This window comes from Parambassis ranga, chromosome 13 (genome assembly GCF_900634625.1).
Source record: "Parambassis ranga chromosome 13, fParRan2.1, whole genome shotgun sequence".
Classification (NCBI taxonomy): domain Eukaryota; kingdom Metazoa; phylum Chordata; class Actinopteri; family Ambassidae; genus Parambassis; species Parambassis ranga.
This window is the reverse complement of record NC_041033.1, coordinates 11,149,719-11,177,201: the sequence shown is the minus strand read 5'-3', so window position 1 is coordinate 11,177,201 and position 27,483 is coordinate 11,149,719. Positions and strand designations below refer to the sequence as shown.

The 27,483-nt window shown below is 41.1% G+C and overlaps 1 protein-coding gene across 1 annotated transcript in view; it reads right to left on the bottom strand.

The window, feature by feature from the left end:
* Positions 1 to 189: 189 nt before the first annotated feature.
* Positions 190 to 27,483, bottom strand: part of gria4a (glutamate receptor, ionotropic, AMPA 4a) — an 84,775-nt gene continuing 57,481 nt past the window's right edge. The window contains exons 14-18 of the mRNA XM_028418866.1: positions 16,592 to 16,790; positions 13,638 to 13,885; positions 10,477 to 10,591; positions 7,330 to 7,467; positions 190 to 4,166 (exon numbers count right to left, since the gene is read on the bottom strand). Coding sequence (XP_028274667.1) covers positions 4,002 to 4,166; positions 7,330 to 7,467; positions 10,477 to 10,591; positions 13,638 to 13,885; positions 16,592 to 16,790 — 865 coding nt within the window. The 3' untranslated portion in view covers positions 190 to 4,001. The remainder of the gene's footprint in view (positions 4,167 to 7,329; positions 7,468 to 10,476; positions 10,592 to 13,637; positions 13,886 to 16,591; positions 16,791 to 27,483) is intronic.

Here is a 27,483-nt window from a genome sequence, read left to right as displayed (position 1 = left end):
AACAAGTGAGGTCAACCATCAGAACAACATCACACCTGTGATGGGTTGGCAGCAGCACAACACCAGAGGATAAATAACCACAGAGAGAGAGAGAGCAGATTCAGCATTGATGTTTTACTAGAAAAAGAAACCAAATGGAAAGAAAGAAACAAAGGAAGAAAGAAACAGAGTGTTAAAGCCAGAGTGTGTCGACAGCCCAGCAGTCGGCTTCTTGCTGTCTACGCACGAAAACTTGTGTGCTGGACGTGGCAGAGAAACAAATAGCATCAGTGTAACTGCCAGGGGTGTCTGTTCTGGGTTAGATTAGTGAGAACTGCAAATGTGTCAGAACCCCACTGTCTCCACAGGTCTTCCTGTGCACAGCGCTGCTGTTCTGATGCCTTGGGCTGAGGGAGAGAGTTTGGAATCTGTCTTTTTAAAGATGTCTACTGGTTTTGTTTGTTGAGTTTGACTTCAATAAATGTGTTACAGGACTAATACATGATGAGGTACTGTATGAGTGTAAGTTTAACAAAATAAAGTCACCATTCAAAGTTTAAAACAAAACTTGTCAACTGGTATCTGAACATCCCGACTCATTTCCTTCCATATTTTGCAGTATTTTAGGGCAGAAATTGAAGTCATTCATCACTGTTGATGCACTATGTACAGAGAGTTCTGTTGAAAAATGAATGCTGAAGGAGGCAGAGAAAAAAAGGAGGAGGTAGGATCCAGGGTTAAAGGGGGAATGTTAACACAAAGATGGACAGGAGAGGCGAAACAATATTCCATCTTCATCCACAGCATCACACTGTGTCATAGATCAAAGTATTACCAACATGCTGCAAAATCATTTTCCATTTTGTAAACAGTTGTGGGGATACTGAAGTGGCAATCTTGAATATCTGTCGACTAACAGCATTCAAAGATGAATGACTCACTGTGACATCACACAGCTAATCCAAAAAGAGGGGAAGCATGAGTGTAGATGACGAGGGAGGGTGATGCTAGTGACACATGACAGCACCCACCTGCCAGTGGCGTCCTGAATTACTTGAGGCCACATTACAATTGCAGGACTATGCAGGACTCAGCACTGTATTTATGTAAGCAATACAACAGTCCAGTTGTAATTTTGTAATAATGTACGTTTTTTTTTATTGCTCTTCGGCCCCACCTAGAGCAATATGTGGTCATTGCAAACACCGAGGGATGTCCATCATTTTAAAGTTAGCTCAAAAACAGAACTGCCAGCAATGTCACCTCAAAGACCCACTTCATGACACTATAAATTAGAACCATCACATCATTTCATCAAATATTCAAGATTGCCGCTTTAACAGAAACATCGCAGAACTGACCATATGGAAACTCCGCCCTCATTAGTTACTGTTGCTAAGCCTGGCAAGCTTTCGCACACTCAGCATAGGTCAATATGTCAACAAAGCCAGCAACAAATATCCCAAAGGGAATTATTATAATTTTTGGAAAACTACCAGAGTATCTGAAAGAGCCAGGCAGATGTTATTTGTCAATGATCAGAAAATATCATCAAAAGCCGTGCTCATTAATCAACGTTGTTTGTGCACTGCACGGTAAATGAAATACAGTATGTAGCCTTAATAATTCTTACTAGGAAGAACTGCCAGATGCATGCAACCATAGCAATCAATATAAACTACTGAATAAACTAATATTCTGCTTTTATTTTAACAAACAAAATGCTTAAATAGATTTTAGAGTATTTGAGTGATCCTCCATGTTGCCATTGACTAAATATTGAATTAATGCATATTAAACAGTTGCCTTTGCAGCAGTACTAAGCCAAATTTTCTGGCTAGCCATAAGGGCTAAAAGACAACTTAGTTTGGAACAAACTAAGAAGAAGAACTAGGTGTTCTTACAGAGCCCCTGCCTAACCCGAACCCAACATCTGTCCAGCTAGGTTTTGGGTTTGGGTTGATCTACACAATCTGTATACACACCGCTTCGGTTACCTTGGCTAGATATGATTGCTAGTAGACATTGTTTGGGAGGAGTTTCCGTAGGGTTAGTTTAGTTGGATTTCAATCTGCAGCTGACACATTTGTTTACATAAAACACACAAATGCTACACTCTTAAAATGTCAGACAGCTTCCCAACAGTATCACACTGACCCTTCCTCTCCTGTGTCAAAACCTCTACACGTATTGTCACTGTGTGAGATGCAGTCATGGATACTAGGGACTTTGTTGGGGCAAACAAACAAACAAAAAGATTTTGGGGGTTACAAAGACTATTACACACTGAAAAGCAGTGAATAACTAACAGTGCTGGAGTGATCACTCTGAGCTGACCCTGTGTATGCAACAATGTATGTGCGTGCGTTTCTGTGTGTGTCCATGTGAGTGCCGGATGGACATTCAGTGTTTAGCAGGACACACAAAGACTGTGGCATATTAATACTCTCAAGTTATCAAAAACCAGCCATATAACAGAATGTATGCCATGGCCTCTGACAATCAGTGATCAATGTTCTCTATAGCTTTCTATAGACGTATAGATATATATTTATTTGTATTATGTATAATATGTAGATTTATAAAAAAGTTTGTATTTTAATTACAAGTAGTGGCATTTTCTTTTATATTCATTATTGCAATGAATTGTTATCTAAGATGATTAAAAAAGACAGGTGAGTTCTGATTTGCTACGCAGGTATTTACAACAGTTTTAAAAAGCAAGCTTTCTGATATGGAACGTCTCCTCAGCCGCTGGAGGAGACCGAGGATCTCAAATGACAACCAAACTGCTCGTCAGAGTCCATACTAAGAAACTGGGAAAAATGTACCAGCAGGCCTTTATAGTTCAAGTCAAATGAAGCGCACACAACGTGGACTAGGTGTTCTCACCCTCATCACTTCACGGTGAAATGAATGGTTTGCTGCTCAGAGCACTGCAGCCTTTTCCTCAGCTGTTCGGATTCAATAGGATTTGAAAGGTTTTAAATTTTGCAATGTTCAGGCTGAGAAGCACTTTGTTAAGAAGCCATTTGAGATCTGCCCATATGTTTTATTTTTTTCTTCTTTTTTTTTAACTGAATATACAGCTTAACCCTTGCCTTTGCCACTCACCAAAAAAGATGCTATTTCTTATTTCTACTGTCATGATGATGCTGTTGATGAAGGTCTTCATTAAGGATTACTATTACTTTTACACCCCTCCCTCCCCGTTTGTGTTCAACGGCCGAGATCAGCCACACGTGTTTTGAGGTTACTTCTGTTCTATATAAGTGGCTGATTGGCTCGCTGCTTTGGGGGTGAGGAAATCATTCTATATGGAAAGTAAGAAAGCATTTTCATTCAACAGTCCATGGTAAAGTAGGGGGTTTGCACAGTCCAAACGTTCAAAGCTTACAGTTTTCTGGTCTTCTAAGGGTTATAATACCTGGCACTCAGTCTTTGCAGGCAAGTTAAGATGATGACCATGATGATGATGATGATGAAAACAATGTTTGTAGTCTTAAGTAAGGCGTTGTCAAGGGTCATGGGCATTAGCCAATGTTGTCCAATAAAGACAGAGCAGGAACAGGAGTCGTTTGGTTATTTTTTTTTTAAACCATCAGCTGTGATCATCATCTTTATCATCATCATCATGATCAGGTGTGTGGTCGTGTTCACAGCTCGTTGTTCCTTTCATGTAAATCTGTGCTGGCTTTCCTGTTGGTCTGACGATGTCACGGTGGTGTCCTTCCAAAAAAACAAAACGTAACCAAAAAAAAAAAAAAGCTGCAGGCAAGTGAGACGTCATTGTTGTCCGTTGTCCACCCATCACTCCACAGCTAAAATCAGTCAGTGGCAGCAGGAAAGTGAAATGGGGATGCAAAGAGTGTGTTCAAGTGTGTAAAAATGTGTTGCTGTATCAGAGTATTTGAGTTTCATTATAATGTGTGCGTGTGTGACTGATGTAATTGCATGTAGGTGTGTCCTTGTCAAAGTCTGTATGTTGTGTGTCGTTAAGGCACGGCAGGTGTTTTTGGTTTTCAGGGCAGTCCAGAGGAGACCACTGCAAGGCCGGGGTGTCGGAGGGAGGCGTGGCCAGCATGCACGGCTTTGGGGCAGTCTGGCGTCAGGACGCGGCCATTCTCCCCCACACTTCCTGTGATGGACAGACGGGCCTTGTTCCGCATGGCTTCAGAAAATGACAGCTATATGAGGACAGACAGAGGGGGAGGGCGGAGAAAGAAGGGGTGGAGATAGCAGAGTGGAGATATTGTTTGAAAACAAAAAATCATCTCATGCATTGGATACTGTGCAACAAATGCATCCAGGCGCACAAAGAGGCTTCTACACAAACACATGCAGAGATCACACACATGCACACACCACACACAAGGACACTAACAAGTGAAAGGTCTGAGGGTGCAATCACACAGATCGTTAAGAGAATACTGCAGATTTCTTCTTGTTACAAAACTAGCAATGAAGTAATCAAATAAATTGAACTGTAAGTGTAGTTATTTTTTAGCTGCAAGTTAAACTATATTCGTTTTGCTGTTGTGCCTGAAGCAGTGGCTTGAATAACCTTTCTGTTTAGATCACCAGCAGCCACATGTAATGTGCTCATTGACCCTGCAGAAAATAAACCGAAGGATAATGGCTGTATCCAAATCTGAATGGAAAAAATGTTTATTTAAAATTTTAAAAAGAAAATGTGTGAATGCGCCCTAAACTACACATTTAAATCCATCAGAAGGCTACTGCAGTGCACAAGGGCACAGTGATATTTTTACCATAAACGACACAGGCAACAATCCACAAACGTATAGTAGACGAGGTTTAGGGTAGAGACATCTGCATTTCAGGGGTGACCATGCATTTCTGGGTTCTGGGTTTCAACAGTCAAAGATTTAGGTGTGGATTTGAACAGGACAGGATTGAAAAAGGTGAGGTCTTTTGGAAAGACAAAAGGAAAAACGTGAAGGAGTGATTTTTCTTTCAAGGTTTCAGATTTATAGAGAGGGAGTGACTGACTATATACTGCTCAGAGCCGGGTGACACTTCACATAGACAGGCTACTCTGTGATGTTCCAGTAAAGTTTGTGCAGCACAGATGAAAACCTCATATCTGTGACAGCCATAAAGCTTCATGTTCGTCAGAACATTTAATGAGTTCACTGGGGGTTGACGGTGCTGTGGTTGCTACACTATGAGGAAGTGTAAATGATGCCAGGAACAAACATGGCTCACTATCAACTTGAAGTTCAGCAACATAGAGACCTTCGGACACATGTGGAAGGCTGAAAATAAAATTCATAAACACCTGACTACTATAAACACCTAACCACTAAACTACCAGAAATGAGATTTACCTGCTGTTTGTAACTTCGTTGGTTAATATTACCATAGTTTAAATGACACATAGCTGTATAATCCAAAGACTTCTATCCTCATATTTCTCATATTTGACAAACTTTAGGCCTTATTTTAAATCAGTCGTTAATATTTAGTATCCTGCTGTACTTGCAGGCTAGTTGTTGAGTATCTTTATGTGATCATCAAATACAACCTCACATTGTCTCAGAGTGCTCGGCTGAGCCGACCCAATAAAATGAAGCTCAGTGTTTGTCACTTGGACTTAATTGCTCTTTTACATCAATAAACATGAGTCACGTTTTTGCAACATCACTAAGTAGCTGTTCTATATGAAGTGTTTGCTTCATCAATTATTCCTCGCCATTAACATTAAGTTAAGTGGGCTGTTTTGAAGTTCTTGGGGCTGGAATAAGTGGAACAATTCCCTGTCAGGACTGTCGGCAGCAGGGATGCACAACTCCGGGACATGAATGAGACAGTGAGGTATTATCCACAGTGTTGACTGCAGGTCAAAGGAGCTTAGAAAAGGTCAATGGATGATGGAACGAACCCACCATCACTATCTGAGTCTACCAGAAAAAAGGATGTGAAGAAGATTAATTTGAAAAATAAAGTGTGCTGCAAAGTCATTAGCAAACACAGTACCTAGGAGCCGGTGAATAAAAATTCATCTTGCTGTGTCACTTGTTCTTTTAAGAGTTTGCTGACTACCTGAACGGACAGGTTTAAATCAGTATTCTAAGGGAATGGTTTGCAGGAGAAACTTTGCTCACGCTGTCAGAAGACCAGACTTGCCCTAAATTAGTTTGAATTGGCTCAGTGTGAACTGACCTTAACAGGCAGTGAACAAACAGCTCACTGTTCTCTTGCCTGCTTCACAACCTTGCAGTGGTGTTATTGAGAAGTGAGGAGAAACTGATATGAAGACTGGAATCTTAAAACACCTTAATCGTGTTTTTCTTCTTGAGATGTCTTTATCACATTATGAGTAAAGAGATGTCTCAGACCTAAATCCATGATAATTGGTGTCCACATAGCAGCTAATTAAATTGTAGCTAGGAGCAGTTATAGATTTTAATGAGGCACACCAAACTAACAAACTTCTGCTCTGAGAATAGTGAAATACCAAAATAGCCAAACCCCGCCTCAACCTTAGAATAGTTTAACTAAGAAAATACTGAAAGAACAGATCCTGAAAATACTTTTATGTTTATTATTATACAGTTAAGATGTCTAATTTAATGCTTCCTAATGTGGTTGGCAGCAGTACATACAGTATTAAAATGAATATATCACAATGTAGATATTTATTTTCTAAATGTGAATATATTTTTGGTTTTGTACCATTGGCCTGACAAAGACAATATAAAGCCACGATTATTCAAACTAGCAGTTTAACTGTTAATAAAGAATAATTTTTTTAAAAATGCATTGAATGTGTTGTTGGAGTTGTGCATCCCTGCTTCTTTAAAACGTTGTTAAAAACTGGCTTTAATTATAATGCAGCTGTCTTGTCAAGTCATTAACCCAGAGCATCACTGTAATCATCATCACCATCTGCAGCCAAAGACGATGGAACCAAATCTGTAGTCACAGAAATCTATCCCCAGTCTAGCTGTAATCTTACCAAAACAGAAACCAGATTTAAGCCCAGAAAAAAAAAATCTAATAAAATATTCGCCAAAAAAATAAACAAAAAAGCCAAAGTAAACGTTCTCAGAACATAAAAAATCTACATTGGTTCCACAATGCTTGACCACATCCTCGTCACCACATGAAGACCAACACGGCTGCTGCGACAGCCTCAACAATACAAAATCTACAGCACCACCACCATGATCAACACCACCATTACCCCACCTATATGGGAGCCTCTAAATCCTACCCCTATATCTTGACCCCCTCGGAGCCGTACACGTTGTACCCCTCCCTATAAGTGGCTAGATTCTGGGTGCTGGGGGAGGGGCTGGGGCAGTGGGGGGGGCTAAGGTCCACCTTCATGCGCTTGGCTTCGGCCCGTGACTTGTAGCAGAACTCAACCAGGGCCACCAGCATGGCCAGGCCTAGGCCGCCCACAAGGATGTAGAAGACCCCGGCCACATTGGACAGGCTGAGAGCCTGGGATGACTTGTCCTGAAGAGACGGGAGGTGAAGAGGGAGGGAAGGGTGGAGGCCAAGTGTCGAAGGGTGGATTCAGGGAAGCAGAGAGTAAGTAGTGCAAAGAGATGAAAAATGCAAGTGAGGCAAGATGATGGAAGGTGAGTTTGAGTGGGTGTAGGAAGGAGGACATGGTGCATCATGGGAAGGACAGGAGGGTGGAGGAAAGGAGGGGGAGAAAGCAGAGACAACAGGGTACAATAAGTTAGACAAAGGATTGGAGACTGGCAGAGAAAAACACAGACAACAACTCTGTTTTAAATGGTTAGAACTACTATTCAAAGCTACTCACAGCTTAGTGTTAATATGCACTATTACAATATTACATTCTATACGTATAAACTACAAAACTACTACAAGATAATTAACACACACATATACTACACACCTACAACACTCGGCAAAACTACATTTCACATTTCTAAGTGTTTCTTAAAGTGCAGAATGAATTAATAAATAGTACAGCAGGTTTTAATCTGAGCGGTGATGACATTCAGTCAAATGTAAAGGCTCCAGTAGCCTGGCCTGAACATTTAGATCAAAAAACTTTCTTTAAAGTAGGAAGAATATTAAATTAATGTTTTAAAGTTGAGAAAAAGTAGGCAGTATACTGTATTACACTGAAAATTTAACTGTAATTTATAACATGGTAATGCTTTAACTTATGTGTCCATGTTTACATATTGTTTTGCTGAAGATGTGATGAAGATGCTGCAGATAAGTAGAAAACTGTTCTACTTCACCTGCATCTGATAGTGTCTTTAGACTATTAGACTATTAAAAGAAAGAGTTACAAGTAATTTCCAGCTGAGGTCTGCGACATAAAGCTAAAAACTAATGTTTGACACTAGTCAGTGAGTGCTGAGGGCATGACCTACAAATCAATGAAGTGCCGGTCTTAGCTTTTAAAATGTCAATAGGTGGTGCCTGGCCATTTAAGTTGTATGTTGTGTGAACACACCATCTCAGGACTGTGTCACTGAAAACTTGTTTTGCCCTTAAATAGTACCTAACCCTCAATGAAATAAAATCAATGCATGAGAAAAGTATGGCCATGTAAGATAAAGCATTACCAAACACTAAAAACATATGGTTCAATAATTTAAATATCAAGTCTATTGCAACAAATTACTGTTAATAATGCTAATCAAAAATGGGCGAGCATATAACATATAAACAAAAGCATGAGCTGATGATCAACTTTATATATCTTTGGTATGAAGATGGATTGCCACAGATTGCTACATAAACTGATTATTAAATACCATTTTATTCTGGTGTCTCATAAATGTGTTATCACCAGGAATAATATTCATATTTAATCAAATGTGTAGAAAATAATCTGTAAAATAAGTAATGATGTTTTAGGCTACTAAAGAAAGTGTTTAAAAAGTAGTTGCAGTAATCTGGAGCGTATTCAGGATGACAGTTTCAGGCTAGCGTTCTGCGGGCCACAGCAACGTGAGACTGACCTTACTTCCAGAGTCCTTGGGTCCACACTCTCCCTTGTCATACCACCATTTGTTTTTCAGTTTGTCTAAGACGCCTGCTTCGCTCAGTTTCAAAACTGCAAGGTTTACCGGGGTTCTTCGCGTGTAAAAATAACATAAATAACATCATAGGTCATGTTATTTTATGTTATTAGAGTATTTCACATTTGCATTGCACAGCTCAGTCACAAAGTTCAGTTGACATCAGGTGACCTAGCGTGGATCCCACTGAGTACATGTGTGTATGCTCGTTGTGGAGGGGCTGGGGGGGAGCGAGGAGCTAAGGCGAGCTACAGACATATGAGTGGGACCCACCTTTGTCACTGCAGGTAACACACCCATACTGCCCCAGCTTATCGAACAAGCAACCATAGAAAATACTGTTAAGCCAGGACTATTGGCGTTGAGCTAGCTCTGTGCAATGACTGGGAGAGTAAGCTGCAGTGAGACAGGAACATTTGTTATTATGTTTTTACATAGTTATTGTTCTGTTTTCCTGGGCTACTTTCAGATGTGCTTTATATTAATGCTAACATGATAAAAAAAATCAATGAATGTGTACCTGGCAAATCTCATTATGTTAGCACTCATTTAGCTCTATGGAACAGTGATTAGCAAACTGTGGAGAAACTGGTTTTATTACCACTCAGTTTATCAATTGTGCTTTATTCCACGCTAGGAAGACAAACTGCAGCCTTACTAACGAGAAAACTGCTGACTTAGTGCAATTCAGCTTCAAATAATAAAAAAAACTGATTCATGTGCTGTAGAATTGATCAACAGATTTTTGGAACAGTGATATTTGACCACAAATTCTCACATTTTCTTCTCCCTCTCAGAGCTGCCACTAGGGGGCAAATATCAAATATTCTTGTCTTCACAGTAATTTTTCCAGCGATCCATCACTTAAACCTTTTCCCATTACCTTGCACTCAGTCCTTTCAGAGGGACATTACCTGCTCAGTGCCAAGCACATTTGAAATGGTTATTATTATGAGATGTGCTTGATTTATCTTGGCAGGCACTCACCCACAAAAGGGACATACTTTCCTGCATTATAATGAAAATGAACACTTTTTCTTGTGACAATTTAACATAAAATTGTATGATGTATTGATCTTCTCTGGCAATTTTGTATTGGCTATACCTCTACAAGGTACAGCCAATTGATTTTTTTCCCCAAAAAAATTTTTTTGAGGGTTTTCTGTACCAAAAGATAATCTTTTTATGTGTTTCAACAAGCTAAAAAGTATCTTTGTCACTCTGTGTGGACCTTTTATATAAAAAGTCACACACCACTGACAACATTTGTGCCTATTTTTGAAGCCGTAAAGTGTCTCAGGAGATTTTATGGGTTTTCTTTTTCCCCTGCTATAAACTCTATGCTGGGGCAGATGCATGCGTTACGCTCCCAGGACGGGGACCGTCGCAAGCCACTCGACTGGTGAGCGGCCCCCGTCACCTAGTGGTGGGGGGGCAGACAGAGAGGGCTAACCTTGGAATCCCCTCCCCCGCTGCCACATTCTCCTTTGTCATACCACCACTTGTTTTTCAATTTGTCCAACAGGCCCTGCTCGTTGAGTTTTAGCACGGCCAGGTTGACCGCGTTTCTTTAAGTTCAAAAACAAAAACAACAAAAAGGGAGGAATAGATAAGATAGTTTGGTCAGAGGATGGAGGGACAAACAGACAGGATGGATGGTGGTCCACAGCCAGGAGGAGAAGGAAAAGGGGGATGGGGAGGGAGAGGGAGAAGGAAGGTGAGATGTACCCCCCAGACAACGCTCTCTCTTACTCTTTCTCTTTGACTATGCTTTTACTTCAAAGGTGCTCTCCATATCTTTCACAAAAGTCTTTGCTCTTCAGCATCACACGGCCCCCACAGTGAGTGTCAGACTGCTGGTACACCCTGTGTTAACCAGGCCTGTGCAGCCTGCTGATGGTGCTCTTCCCCCTTCCGCTGCTTCCTTAGTCTTCACAGTTGTGTGCGTGTGTTCGGGTATGTGTGGCTTCATTTTCCTACAGCGCTGCAGCTTACACTGGTGACTGACCTCCAAACAAAATTCAGGGACACAGAGCTAAATTTCCAGCATTCATACAGTGTGTGTATTCAGCTAAGCTCTGTATATGTAGCGTGATGGTATTAAATTGTCTAATATATTGTTTTGCAGAAGAAGATCATTCTGTCAATTTATTTTTTTGTCCTTTATAAAGTCACTGTCACTTCTTGGTTTTTTACTGCCGCCCATAAAGCACCTCTGACATTTTTCCTCCCTGCTGCTACCATCCCTTTGTCTCTGAGATGCTGTAATCAGCCAGGCTTATCTCTACAAAAAGGTCACTGCAGTCCCTGCCCACTTGTTTGTCAGTCCACCCCTTTGCACGTACACATGCTTTATCTAACTGATCTCTGTAAGGGTTTGATAGTAAACCGGAGGTAAGGGCTGTGAAATAATCAGTATAATTGTTTGCTGTGATAATCAAGAGATTCAGAGAGAGACAGTGTCCTCTGGGGCCATGTGTCTCATCAGCATGAGAGGTATAGATGAAAACAGTTCAAACGTATCTGTAAATCATGATAACACTCACAAATCGATATGCATCTCAAACATTGCTGTATGTCAGGAAACATCTCTAATAATAATCATTTAAATCATCAGAGTACTCATGCTCCTCGCCAACAAGTCAAGTAAGCGTTGTGATTAGTGCACCAGGAGGAGAGGCAGGCTCACCTGACCTGCACACTCACAGCCACAAGTGTGCAACTGGAAACTGTGTTTTTCCGCAGATTGAGAGAAGCCAGAGACAACCGTGGATAGTCCCAGAAATTTCATTCATTTGGGGGGCTGGGGGGCTTAAAAAGGCACCTATCCACCTGCTGTCTGTCACTTTTCCCCTATAAACGGAAACACTTTGTTTGTACATAGTAAGAGTGAAACCAAAGGGTGACTGGGGCTTTGAGGATCTTTGCACCATACACAGGAGGAAGTTATAAGACAGGATGTAAAGCTTGTGCCGTTTGTGCCTTTCACACAATGACTCTAAAGTGCCGAGAGACGGAGAAAGAGGGAGAGAAAAGAGAGCATAAGGTCCAACTTGCTTACTGTATTATTTTACCTCAGTGAGCACTTGTCACATCGAAAACACAAAAACCCAATCCCCTTTCACCACATGCCAGACCAGACTGTAAACAGAGACGGACAAAGATTATGTCACATCCCCACAGATTTTTGGAAGAGTGGTTTAGAAGTTCATCATCGGAGGCTGCCATCGTCGCTGTCTTGGCAGTGACACCAATTTAAGGAAAAAAGAGCTGAGCTGGATGGGCTTTCTACTGTCATTGAAAGGGGTCACAAACCACGGCCCCTTGAAGAACTACAGTTATTGTCACTTGTATGTTGGTTCCATCAGAGGTTGCTGCAGCTACACTGGTAAGCATCAATATTACGAATTTGTGCATGAAAATAACTCCACATATGATGCCCTAAAGTGCCCTAAAATGTCATGTTTACACAGTAGAAGGGTTGCTCCATTTGTAAGGGGAAAATAATAAATGCATTATTTGCATAAAAAAATCTCCTGATGATTATGTTTTACTCGAATGGCACAGTTACTTCACCAACAAATAACGCAAGTGTCCACTCAGGAAAAATCTTAACAACATGACCAACAGTAGGACTGTTTTTTGGTTGCTTCCTCACTGCTTTCCTCCCTCTTGGGCTCCCTTTATTCAGATTTAGATTCTGTCACTTATTTAAAATGATGTAGTTTTGCATTGTTCAATTTCAGAATTTTGTACTGGAAGTGTTCTTTTTTTTCATTTCTCGCTCAGTATTTCTTTTGAGTGATCCTGTATGATGTCTACTGTCTGGTCCCCCCATTTGCCAGGCCCCTCTGCTTCCTATTTCATACATCCAGTTTCCTGTTTGTCTATAAATTCCCCCCCTTGTGGCTTGGGATGCAGTGGCAGCAGTCTGAGATTCTGCCCCTCCTCCTGACCAAACAGTTAATAAATCTCTACCATAATCATCATCATCATCATTATCATCATCATCATCATAATCATCAAGGAACAAAGAGATGAGACAGCAGACAAATGGACAGAGTTACCTGAAAGGTGGCCCTGTGGAGAAAGAGAGTGAGTGACAGAGCAGCAAGAAAGAAAGGAAGGAAGGATACAAGCATAAAGAGACACACATGACACAAGACAGTGAAGTGGAGCTCACATGCCATAAACTGACATAGAGATGGCAAAGGACACTGAGGACAACAAAGGGAATCAGACAGAATTAGATGCAATACAAAAAAAGTAAAGACAGAAGGAGAAAAAAATTAAGCAAACAAGAGAATGAGTGATGAAACACCATAAATAGCACATTCAACACATTTATGTCGCTGCTGCTGGGTGAAAACAGACGGCTGACATTAACTTTAAATCAGTATGCTGCACTAGTTTGTTTTTACATTCAATTAATGACCAAATTCCAAATTTTAGATTCAATTCCTGACTTTTTGTGGTCACATCTTTTCACCTGACAGCAGTGACAGGTTGATACCAGCTGTTTGATTAAAGGCACAGCAGGGTAGGTGGAATATCGCAGCAATAGTACAGTATCAGCGTTGCTACTGTTTCCTATTGTTACACTATTCCACCCACCTTAACTGTGAGCCTTTCGGTGTGGCAATGCCATATCCTTTGGAGTCCAGGTTCCCGCCGACTTTCATGGTGTCACAAGGCTTGCGCTGCTCTGTGTATTCGTTCATGGTGGACTCCAGGAGGAAGGCATACTTCCCCTTGGACTTGCGGACCCTTGCCACACCCTCTGCTGTGGTTTTAGTGAAGACGGTCGGCTCAGCAGACTTCATGTACGACCACATCTTTTCGTACACAGCTATTTTGGACCTCTGGATAGAAGGGAAGGAGAAAGCAACCTGCAATTAGTAACTAAACAACTGCCGTTCTTTAAAAAACACAAGGAAAAAATGTGCAGCACTGAGGTTGGGCTTATAAAAACTATACTTGGTTAAGACAGTGTTAAGTAGATTTTTACTGCATTTCATTTATTGCTACAGTTTCACATGGTGTATAGCAAACTGCTGCAGCTGATTCTCACTCTTCAGTCCTTGAATAAAATTGCCCAGCTGATGGAGAGCTGTGTCTTCCATCTTCCATTTTGATCCTCTGGCATATAATGACATTTATAACCACATTTAAAATGTAACACTATGTCTTCCTTGACAAGTCAAGCATCCATCTTACTTTAAATGAGTTTATGACTGGAATGAAGGCACACTAATCTGCAGTGCAGCTTCAAATTCAGGAGAGCTTTTCACAAGACATCTGTCTGGCATGATACAATACGTAGCATTACAGTGCCTAAATACTATGCAGTGGTATATACTGTGAGTGGGTGTGTGTGCAGAGCTCTGTGCACCAGTCTATATGTCTATGTGATATGATTTGTTTCTGTGTGTGTGAACTGTGTGTACTGAAGAGTGAAAATAACAAGCAGCGGAGACAAACTGTCACCCTCCACATGCATCCTGTTTCTTTCTTCTCCTTCACTCCCGGTGAAAAAGCGTTATTCTGTCGCCTCTACAAGTGACGGCCTCAGCCACCGAAACCAGCACCTGGGGGATGGTGTGTGTGTGTGTGTACATGTTGCCAGTGTGTGATGGACCCTTTGTTTCTTTTTATTTCCTACAATGCCTGCCACCGCCCTCTTTTCACCTCCATCCATCCATCCATCCATCCATCCATCCATCCATCCATCCATCCATCCATCCATCCATCCAAAGAAAGAGGCAGTAATGTTGATATTAGCTGTGCACATATAAAGCAGCCTTGGAGAGATGGATGTGTGAATGCAGCGTGTCTCAGATTCTTTAACAATGGGTGTGGCTGTGAATGAGGGAAAATTGATGCTGCAAATCACCTTCAGGCATACACAATGTGGACAAACTGTTAAATATACATAGACACACACATATAGGACCTGCTTTGTGGGAGAAATGCCACTCAAACATGCATACACATATAAAACGGATGCATACTTTATGTTACTGAATGTGCATACATGCATGCTTACACATGCACAAAATGCACACACACACATGTACACTCACATACACACACACACAGATAATTAATGGTGGTGGCGAATCCCCCTCAGCTGTGGGAGAGTAAATTGCTTTTTCACCCTCCACAGATTTCAGCCTGCTCGTTATGTTGATGATGCCAGAGCCACTCAAAGAAGCACAAACTGTCTGCCACAGCTCCCCCCATCCCACCTCATGCCCCCTAATACACATACTATAGTGCATGACTGCATACACACGGCATGCACAAGCAAAGTAATTCTGGATTTGCCTGTGGAGCATGATGATGTGACAGGGCAGATTTGTTTCTGTATACATGATGACACTAGGTTTTGCTCATGTCGGCAGAAAAATTGGTCTTCATCAGCATTGTTTGTGTCTCCTAGTACAAGTATTCATATAATTGCTATACACATGGGTGAAAAGGTCAAAGTGCGAATCCACTGCAGGTATCCTTTGGGCTTCTGTGCCCCACTCCACTATGATTTTCTGCTTACTGCTTAATTGTAATAGCCAATTCTGCCCCAGCTCTACTGTCCATCTCTCATTTTGCTATTTCCTATAATGTTGAATTTTACTGATATATTTATCATCACACAATAGATGCAACAGGATTGCAGTAAATCTGCTACCTGCACTCAGGAGTGAACTGATTACGTTTTGGTCATCAAAGGTCACTGTGGCTTCACAAAACAGCTATATTTTCTCTATTTCTCTATCTTGTTGTCTATCTGTCCATTCAAATCATGTGATTTTTTTAGGAACAACTTTGAGTAATTTCTTCAAATGTTCAACTGAACTGTTGGTACACTGTGGGCATTTACATGCACTAATCAAGAAAGAATTTTACACAAATAAGTTGATGGCATCACATGTCCTAAAGGTCAAAGGTCCACATCATCATATTTGGCACTCTCTCAGTGTCTTGACTGCCTATGTGAGTCTGGGCAGAGTGAAGGCCTACAACTGTAAGTCATTAACACGATGGAAGGTTAAAGGCAGATGTTTCAGCTTAGTGTCACATCCAACATTTAAGCCTCTATCAATTCAGGAAAAGAAAAAGGGATCCACTCATTCCAATCCTCCCACCTGGACTATTGTAAATCGGTTTACACACTCATTAGACACTTGCAGAATTCCACTGTTTGTCTCCCCTAGATGGAAACCATACCCCATTATACTCTGACTGGATTGATGTTGATGCGTATGTTGAAGGCAAAACTCCACAGGGTATCTTGTAACTTTTTCTCTCCATTGTAATAACCACATGAGTCAATCGCTTATGCTCCCCTCTCCCTCTCCATAAATTATCCTTAAAACTTTGAGATTAAAGTTGTGTAACACAGCTGGTTGAATATTATTAAGAGTTTTAACATTGCAACCTCCTTCCTCCATGTCATCTGAGACTTTCTGGCTTTTCTGAAGCTTGAGCTCAAATTAACTTTTAACACAATAAAAGTCTGAAACCTCTCAAAGACTTATGTAAACGAATGGAGGGAATCGAGTGCATACCCTGAAGAACTCCTTAGTGGATCCTGAGTCCAGTGTCCCGTAGGCTATCTCTGTCTGCTTGGCCAAGTCCTCTGCACTCTCTATAGGTGAGACCATCCTCTCCACGGTAAGGAAGGCAGCCAGGTTGGCTGTGTAAGAGGAGATGATGATGAGCGTGAAGAACCACCACACACCTCCAACTATGCGTCCAGACAGGGACCTACAGGGAAGAATGGGAGACAAGGGGATCGAGGAAGGAAGAGGTGGGGAGTTGAAAGGAAGAAGTTTGGAGGGGAGTAGGTATGAGCAGGCAAAACAGGAAAACAGAGAATTACAATAAATTACAATAAAATATATGCAATGCCGACTTTTAGTATCATTAAGCATTTTCAACACCGCTGTGTGCATGACTGTAAAACTGACAGCACTGCCAAAGTGATTGTCTTTCAAGCCCAAAACCATTTCAGCGCTAACAATAACAGAGGCTACATGAAACAGATTGCAATCTGGCCGCTCCTCTGTCTTACTCTCTCTCACACAGCCTCATTCGCCCTTTCCCTTTTCTGCCTGTTTACTTTCGTTATCTACTAATTGTGAGCAGGAGCATCAGAGCAAGTGGCAGTTCATTTTGTTTTCTTGCATGAAGTTGTTTGCACTGAGTTAAAGGGGAAGAGAGCGAGCCAGAGTGAGCCTATTAAGAGAAAATGAGAGAAAGGCAGGAAGAGGTGGCAAAATGTGCTGCTGTCAGTGGTGGAATGTAACTATTTTCACGACCATAAGGCGCACCACATTATAAGGCGCAGTGTCGGTTACACGGTCTATTTCTGTCCTCAGCGCATACACAAGGCGCACCGTACTATAAGGCGCAGGTTACGCTAAAACATACCAGTACATAAATTCAGTAAAAACCGGCTGGATATCAGTGAGGAGCCGGTGCAGCCTCTCGCTCGACGGTGGCAGCGACAGAGAAACAGCGTGTGTGTTTCTATGGGCAGAGCAGTGGCTGCTGCTGAATGCCTGTTGTGATTCCAACTTTATCTTTACACTTTATTAATAAATAAAGACCATTTGGATATAAATTGCACCACAGTGATTCCTAATTCATTATTGCTCTGAAATTATGCCGGCTTTCACAAAAGCTCGGACAACAGTCACTGAGACGCTAAGACGCCAGATACCAGTACGTACGGTAAATAAAAAGGTAACGGGACAAAAACATAGAGTTAAGTCGAAATTTATTACAGCTATGTACAATAGACTCACATTTTAATCAATCCTCTCCCGCAAACCCATCAAAGTCCTCATCTTCAGTGTCAGAATAAAACAACTGTGCGAGTGCTTGCATACCAGCTTCCCTCTCATCGCTGTCAGTGTCACTGTCGTTGCCGGCTGGCTGTTCTGAAATTACACCGGCTTTCACAAAACTCGAACAACAGTCAATGCAGAAACATGAGTCCGTGCGTCCACAATCCACTCACATACACTGGCGTAACTCGCCCAGCGCTGCCTCCCAGTCTTGGTAAAGCTGTGCTCGCCGTCTGCCATCCATCGCTCCCACGCCGCTCGTAGCTTAACTTTAAACGCCCTGTTTACTCCGATATCCAGCGGTTGAAGTTCTTTGTTAACCCTCCCGGGATAACGGCAAGCTCCGAATTCGTCTGCTTCACCTGGTTTTTTTACTCCAGAGGTGAGATGGGTGCGCATGGAGTCACAGATCAGCAGCAAGGGTGATACGTGAAAAAAAACATAAGGTCTCTTTACATAAACTTCCCTGAGCCACTCTCCCATTTTCTCCTCATCTCCTCATTTCTCCTTAACGAAGACTCCTGCTGGAAACATTTCTTTAGGCAGAGTCTTCCTCTTCCATAGGCGGAAGTTTCTGTCCATTACCATCCAGTCCACCACTACAGTCCGTATTGATACCGTGCTGGTCCCCATTCTCTCCACAGTTTGGTTCACGGGGATGTCGAAAGTGAGGTGGACTTCATCCATGTTGGTGATGTGGCTGGGCTGGATGTTTTTGCTGGCAATGTTGTCACTGCATAACGCGGAAGCTGTAATCCGCTGGAAGTTGCTGCGCCAGTACCGTAGCGTTCAGCTGATTGGTGAATTGCTGCCAGCGTACACTACCTACGCTGGCAGCAATTCGCCAATCAGCTGAACCTGTGTGTTATGTAGTATCCATCTGATTGGTTCATCGCTGCTAGTGTACGTAGTGTACGTATGACGTACTGTTCAGCTGATTGGTGAATTGCTGCCAGCGTACGTAGTTTACGCACCACGTCCCGTGTCTGGTACTCAACCCATACACAAGGCGCACCGTATTATAAGGCGCAGGGCTGAAATTTTAGACTTTTAGGTGCGCCTTATAGTCGTGAAAATACTAAGTGTTTACACTTCTTACTCACTTTTCACATACTTTAGACTTTTGTTGTAAGACAAGTTCAGAAAATACATGGATGGAAGAAATAATTGTGAACATGGCTAAGTTCAAAACTCAGAACTGGAATGATAGTTGAGACCTGAAAACCTACACAGGACAGAGCAAAATATATGCATTTATAATTTTCTTAAATGCAAAGAAAATCAGGCCCAATATGTCTTTTACTGATGATAAAACCACTCTGATATGAAAGCTGTGATGTGTGAGCTATTTTTAGAGAGTGGCTCAATTTTAAGCAGTGTGCGCTGCGGAGAGAAAAAAAGAGTGCAGAGAGGTGCACTGACGCCTGACTCGGCATAAATTGTCACCTTTCAGGGGCAACTCCGCATTTTGCTGCTGTTCAAAACACAGCACACCTCTTAATCCTCACACATGCACGCACGCACTCACACACAAATATGAATTGATGGTGTTCGTCCTTCAGGCATTGATCCGTTCGTCTGAATTAATGAACTTTGGCGTATGCTGTGATGGATTCTCCTGAGAAAGCTGTTAGCTTTTGTTTTACACTTATTAGGAGACAAACATTAAAGTTTTAGGAGGATTGAAACAATCTGAATTTCAAAAACAATGCAAATAATAAAGAAAGAAAAATAGATGACATATTTGAAACCAATTTTCATATGTCCTACGGGGTATTCTACAGAGGCTAAATGAGGACAGGTGATCTGATTGGATAAGTGGTAAATGAAGTGTGACAACATCTTAATCTGGCCTGACGGAGTGACTCTTATAATAAGTGCCAAAATGTGGCAGCACATACAGGATGAACCTGTTGAACCGGGGAACACAAACATGCATTGATTAGTGGGAGCTGCATTTTCACTTCACATGAGTGAACATGTGATATCTGATCAAAGGTACAGACTATAGTAAATTACAATTTGATGTATTTTTTAATCTGTTCATTCTATTAATTCAAATGGACCTTTGTTGCATTAAAAATGCAAAGCACTCATTCTAGCATGTGCAAGTGTTGTATTTATCAACACTAGCTGCTTCCAGTTTTTTTCTTGATGGATGAAAATCTGAGATGCATAAATTTACCTGCAGCAGCGGAATGCATGCAGTGCAGTTTTATGCATGCAGTCTAATTTATTTAGGACAAAGGCACATTTACATTTAAGTTGTACAGAATGAATCACCCTCAACATCAAAATGAATCTCAAACTACGGAGAAATGGCTTTTGGGGGCTGACTCCATACCCCATTGACCTTCATGTTAAAATGGCCAATATCACAGCAGAAATAAACATGTGTAGAGTCTAGTACAAAAAAAAAACAGTTTTGTGGTATAAGCACATCTTTTTTTGAGATCTGTTTTATATAGCTTACTCCTTTCAATTGTATTAAGACTTGAAATATTGCACAGTGAAGGGCAATGATGGTTATGAGTGACAGGCAAGTACCAAGACACAGCGAAAGCAGTGCAGCCCTGCCGCCTATGCTACACTAGTGCTGTATTTAGATTAACTGGGAGCTAGGCAGACCAAGACGCTGCCAGTGTGGCAATGATCCTCCCATAGGGACTAAAAATGACTCTTCAGAAACCTATAGATTGGTATCTATTCTTAAGTCGATGAGTTTATCATGTCCTTAGGTGTTAAAGGAGGTTTTAAAAGAGCGGTATAGGTTTACTTCTGCTTTAAATTGGAGCATTTTATCATGGGAGTCTGCGTAATGTTTTATTCAAAAAGGTAAGTGACACTACTGATCAGGGCATGTCACTGAGGGTAAACCATGCTGTATGTGGCTTTTATTCTGAGACGGAACACCTAAAATGTTCACATAACAGACAGCAATCCACACACATACACAACACTTGTATGTGTGTGGATATGCGTAAATAACAAGAGAAAGGCAAGTAATAAGTAATGTCTGGCCCTGGAGCGAAGTCAGAGAATATGTTTGGTGCTTGATTTAAATGAGAGCATGCATGAATGTATAAGCATGCATGTGTATGTACCAGTGCGTGAGCATGTTTACGTATGCACATATATTTTGCTGTCCTTTGGTGAGAGTGACGTCTTTGATTCTATACATGACGTGTGTCGTTTTGTGTGTGTATGTGTGTGTTGGTATTCAACAGGCGAATCATTCTATAGCAGGTCATGTATCATCTATGATAGCCAACAGATTGCCTTCCCAATCCTCTGTGTGAAAGATTAATGGCATGCTGTTCCTCTCTCTCTCGCAGACACACTCACAGTCTCTATCTCTCTCTCTCACACACACACACACACACACACACCGTTCTGTGTCGTTTCATGCAATGCATCTGTATTTTCTGAAGTGATTGCAATTTTACGTTGTGTGTATGTGCACAGTATGCACCATATTATCTTGCACGTGTTTTACTCATCAGTCACTGACAACCTTAGCTGCAAAACTAATGCTCAGTCAAAGATACCTTTAATTTGTCCCCACCCACACAGTTTCCAGGATAAAGACATGTTTCACAAAAAGGCGGTGACAGACATGATAGTCTGTCATGTTGTAGTGAAGAGTTTTGAAGATGTAATGCCGCCTGCAGTCCTATGCAATCAAGAGCATTCGTAAAATGGTATGGGACTCATTCCCAGTGGACTCATCCCTACTGCAGGCAAACAACTGGCAGAAAAAACTTGTTTAACCCATCCTTTCATAAACCTAATTTTTTGTGCGTAAAATAGCAGCTGCAAACAAAAGCAAGCGGGGACAATATACCTTTCCTTTTGGTTTGTGCCTACTTCATTTCCCAAACGACTATACATGTTGTTTGCCATTTGTTCCATTCTATTGTTTATCCTGTTCCAGAAACTCAGGAATACAGTTGCTTTCTACATCAGTTTTTTTTTCATCTGATTTAGCTTGTTTTAAAAATCTTTTTCTTACAATGTGTCAAGGTCTAAAATCTATACATAGACAAATTGATTGAAAGAGGCAGCAAGGCTCCACAGTAAAGGGCACAAAGGCAAACGGAAACATATCTGACTAACAGTTCAAAGATCAAAGGTGCAGCAGGAACATAATTAAAAGTATAATGAAAGAACATAATGACATAAGTAGTATGTTCAATAGATCTTCTATAAATGATTACTTGTAAAATTCAAATTCAACAGTCGGCTTGGCAGGAGTCTGATCAGTGACCTTGAGACTAATCATTAATTAAGCTGCAGTTCCCCACTGCAGTTAGTTAGTCATGCCATTAGCTGGATCTGTTGCTACCATTAACTATTCAACACACCCACAGCCATTGCTCAATACTTACACATGACACTCAAACACACACAAGCACCCTCAGCAAGCACACACACAACAGACACATACACAAGAGAAGTAAGCTGTAATTTCAGATGCTCATTGACAGAGCCAGATCCAATCCCTGTGAGATATTCACTGGTGATCGGTTTACCTCTCTCTCCTTCATCTGCACTCATGCTTTGTCTTTCTGAAAAGTAAGCAGTCACTTTTCTAACATTTATTCATTAAATGTCCATCTGTGCACCACCATCATTTGTGCTGCGACCGGGCCAATCACCAACATTAAAAAAACAAAAAAAGCCCAAAAGCCCGGGCTGAAAGATGACAGGTGGGTGGTGCAAGTGCCTTATCAAGGTCACTCTGACAATGTGTGCGCGGGTGTGTAAATATGTTCATGTCTGCTGCCAGCCATTACCTTGTGCTTGAGCGGAAAGGTGAAGGAAACACAAGTTGGTGAGAGAAAGAATGTGTAGGTGTCGAAATAAATGAGCAAGCAATTCCTCCTGCATGTGATTTCTGAATATGGAATCAATTAACAAAGGTGATGATTACAGAGCAAAAAGTCCTCAAGACCAACAGACAGATAGATGAGGAGAGAGAGAGTGGGAGAGCTGAATAGGGGGGTGTGTTGTACTCTGTCTCCCAGACTGCAGTGATGACTGCAGCACTGAGAGAAGGACCCACACTGAATACCAATGGAGCTACTACGGCAGCTCAATACACAATACACACAGCCCTCTACACACACTTTCAAAGTGTATAACAACCAGCACAACACGTGGACCAATAACACCATCAGATACACATAAAGGTAATAAGACTACAAATGATACAAGGCAGTGGAGATGAACAACACAAATGTACTATAAATAGACTACAAAGCAGACAAGCACACACATTCATGAGGAAACGTATACAATATAACAGAAAGGCATTCAACCATTCTGTAAGAAAATCTCTTCCTGCCTCCCCCTTTATTCCCAACTCCATAGTAAATGTCAAACTCAATACCCTGATCCCTGCTGACTGGTCAGGCACTGTACAAGTGGCAGGATGGAGGAGGGTGAGGATAAAACCAGGGTAAAAAAAGCATTCTATGGTGACAGCAAAAGAAAAAGGATGTGCAAAAATCCTCCGATGTCTATCTGCAAATGTATATCTCATCACATGTAAATCAAGTTTTTATAAGGAGGTGTAGATGCTATTAGTTCACCTCCTTAACATCTCCTACTAATGTCACGTCATCTTTTTATTTAAGCTCGTATGAGATCATTTTACTCCAACAAACAACGTTTGGCATTGGCTGTACCAAATCCATTTTGTATAATACTTTTAAGCAATTGACTTGACCACTGATGCATAAACAAGCTGCCTTTGTGCGCATCCCATGAACATTGTTGGCTTTTTAACAAGCTAACATTTAATCCTCACAGCACCTATGAGTAAGAGTTATGTAATCCAACCAAACTGCAAATCAAAGAGACATTCTGCAATCATTTCAATAATAAATTAAACAAATCGGTGGTGTAGACCAAATTCAGCACACAAGCAGACATTTCTCCCAGATCCTAAACATTTAATCACAGGAACTGCAGTCTACAAGGTTTGGCTTTAAAGCATAAAATGAAAAATAGATTGGACAAATTTGACCAACATAAAAGGTGTGCCAGGAAAAATGCCTTTCCATCCAAAAATAACATCAGAACAAAACTACAGGTTGCCAAAGAACATATGGATAAAGACCTCTTGAAATAATGTTCTCTTGACAAATGATCAAAACCAGAGTTGCCACAGCAGAAATGCTTGGTGTGGACAAAAGACAGCTTTTCAGCAGGAGCCAGCTGTGAATCATGGCCGTGTTACTGATATGGTTTGGGGTTGGGCAGCATGCAGTCATTGATTCAAAGATGAATTCTGCATCATTTGAATGAGTGCATGAAGATTATGTCAGACCATCTGTCTGAAACTTAAATCCAAACTGGAAAAAAGAGCAATCCAGGCAGATTATGCAAAATCAAAACAAGAAGTTATTTCTGCAACAGGAAGGAAACAGCTTCATAGGCCAAGGGGGTAGTTACTCATTATTTCAAAAAGGATCAACAATTTCCATGTGCTGTACTTAATTTTTCACATAATGGTAAAACGCCACTAACCCAGATTTCTATGTTAAACTGCACCTACCTTTTTGGCCTACATTAACACTACACACTGAGAAGTGCTTCTGTAGTGCTTTAATTGAGACCCTGTGGATTTGTTCTCCTATGAAAAGACAGCAAGAAAGGTACACACAGCAAGGAATCATACTGTGGGTAATTACTTACTAATTACTTCATTGTGTTGTTTATTGTTGCTCAGCTAATAGATGTCATAATATACAACATACTGTATACATATGAAATCACTTTTTTCACAGTTAAACAGGAGCTGCAGTATAAGTACAGTCAAAGATATGATATCACACTGTATGCTTGTCTATAGTCCAGCTACAGTCTGTCTGCTGTCAGGTGTGACTGAAGTTAGCATTTTGATTGTGCTTACTTGCCAAGGTGAACAAGGCAATATGAGATTAAAAGAACTGGACTGAAGGGGTAGAAAAATGATGAACGCTATGATATGCATGGCACGTCTCCTTTTCAAAGGACATGATCTACTGTTTCTGCAGAGCACTTTGTCACAGAGGCTCATCCATCACATGCTTTTATGGCAAAAAGCCTGGTCAACCTGGTGGGCAGGCCTTTTTTTATTCAATGAAGCCAATGTCTAAATAACTCTATGACCATGTATGTGACGAAAGTCAGTTTATGTGAATCACTAATGTGATTCAACAGCTTTATTGTGATGAGGACTAAGTGATGTATTCAATGAAAAAAAGGGCAAAAAAGATACTTAAAGGTAGGGTAGGGGAATTTGAAAACTCAGTGAGAGTCAGCCAGATTTATAAAGTAAACACACTCCCCGTTCTCTCTGAGCTCACCCCGAAGCCACGCCTCCCAACCAGTCTGTGACTACGGCCATCTCCGGCCAACCAGCCAACTCTACGCGCAGGTGCGCCTCGTAGGATTGGCTGATGTTTTTATAGCTTCCACAGATGATTAATATTCTTCGTTTTAAAGCGAAACTACCAAACTAATCAGTTGCTATCGGATTGTAAAGAGAAGTTACACTTATTTAACAAAAAGTGCATCAGAATGAAATCTCCTACCCTACCTTTAAGCACATAAATAAATCCTCTTTGGTCCCTTTAGTGGACAAACACATCTCTCCTCCTTTATCCTTTTTTACCACAGCCAGCAGCTACAGGTTAAAGGCTATGAAGGTGAGGCTCACCGGGTGCAGGCGGATGTGACAATGATCATGATGTAGTGATGCACAGTAAAGCAATAGATGCTTTGTTAGAACAAAAGAATGATCAGAGCGTTACAGATTAAATGGATGAGTGTATATGCTGTTATGATAAGAAAAAAAGAAACAACTGTAGTCCATTCAACAAATTTCCCCTTCGTTGAGACCTCATGATTCACAGACCACTGCCCCTTACTTTCTGTGTATGCACAATACTACAGTCGCTTTGTATTTTTTCATCCCAACGTGCACATACAATACTTGTTGAAGCAAAGTGCATCTATACAGTGTAGGGATCAGGAATATGCACCACACTGTGTCAACTGGAAAACTGCACACAAAGCAGGAAAACAAAATGCCCTGCATACGTTTTTTTTATTTTCTGGTTTCCAACCATGTGCATTTGATGTAAGCTCAAAAGCAGGCAGTATCTCTTCTAGAGCGCAGGATATACCTCAACATCAATAAGTGGTCTCTCACCTCATAGTTTAGACCAATATGAAGCCTGTGAGCCACATTTGATGCCTGTTCCCCAGATCTTTTCCACCTGTTATTTAATGGTTATATATTTTTTGTGTTATTTAAAAGTACAATATTTTTAAAGAAGTGGATGAGTGTCTGTTTTCATTGGCTGAAACTCTGCAAGTCAAAGACAGTGACTGAGGTAAAAGCGAATAGATAAAAACTATAAGATTGGTGCATGCTGTTAATCTACCTCTGACCTCCTCAGCCTCATCGGGAAACAATCATTCAACACAGAGCACATGTTCTGACAATAAAGAGATCCACATCACCAGAGCTCTGATGAACACAACAGGGGTAACAAACTGGCCAAATCTGTACAATATTTACCCGACGATCAGCTGGGGAGTGCAAATACAGCTGTTGTGCAAGTTGTAGCAGTATGGTCTACAAACGCGAAGCCTTGAACAATACTCTGAATTTACATAATTACTGTTGGAGCTCTCTTTATGAGAAAGACATCTCAGCTAGGAATTTGCATGGAAACATCCTGTCTTCCGTAACAAGGGCAGGTCAATAAAATGGAAAGAAACAGAAGCAGAGAAACTACACAAGTGACAGATTTCTCATTGTAAGAATATAATCTGGCATTTATGACTGCAGTAATCCTGTCCCATAGAGGAGGTGTGCTGTATTGGAAGTGACAAAGCCTAGTGATTTATACGATGAACACTGGCTTCATGTTAAGTATCACATTATCACTATGACAGCTGTAGCTTATGCACAGGGCCCGCAAGTGACAGAGGTATGTATGTGTGTGTGTTTTTAAACTGCACACTGGTGTTTTTTTTTCTGCATACACGTGCAAGCTAAGCCAGTGTATTCATGTGCACCCCTTGTATGTCTGTGTGCTTTTGAGTGTGTGTATGCAGGCTGGTGGTTTTCCATTTTGTGTGTTGGAGCCAGAATTGGCCTGTCAGTCAGAGCAAAGTGGGGAGAAGAGGGAGACGACAGGTGTCGAGAATAGAAATGAGAGAGAGGAGGAGAGAGCGTGAAAGAGATGGATGAAAGAGCAAAAGAGAAGGGCAAAAAAGCTGAGGAGGAGGAGAAGGAAGAGGCAGAAGTTTGGGCAGCTGATGAGAAACTTTTGTTCTTTCTTCAAGAGAGAAATACTAATGGTTATGCAGTGGGGAGGAGGGATAAATGAGTTCTAAAGAAAGAAGAAGAGTTTGAGAGAAAAAAAAAAATCAGTTTCAAGCTAGGGATTCTCTAGTTGCAGCATTACAGTATGTTATTGTGTAAATATAGTATTAGAGTATGATAAATGATGAATTTGACTCATAATATTCCCTTAACTAGACACACTACGTTAACAGAACCGTCTTTTAAGCTGCCGTTTAAAATACTTTATCATCTTTGTAAA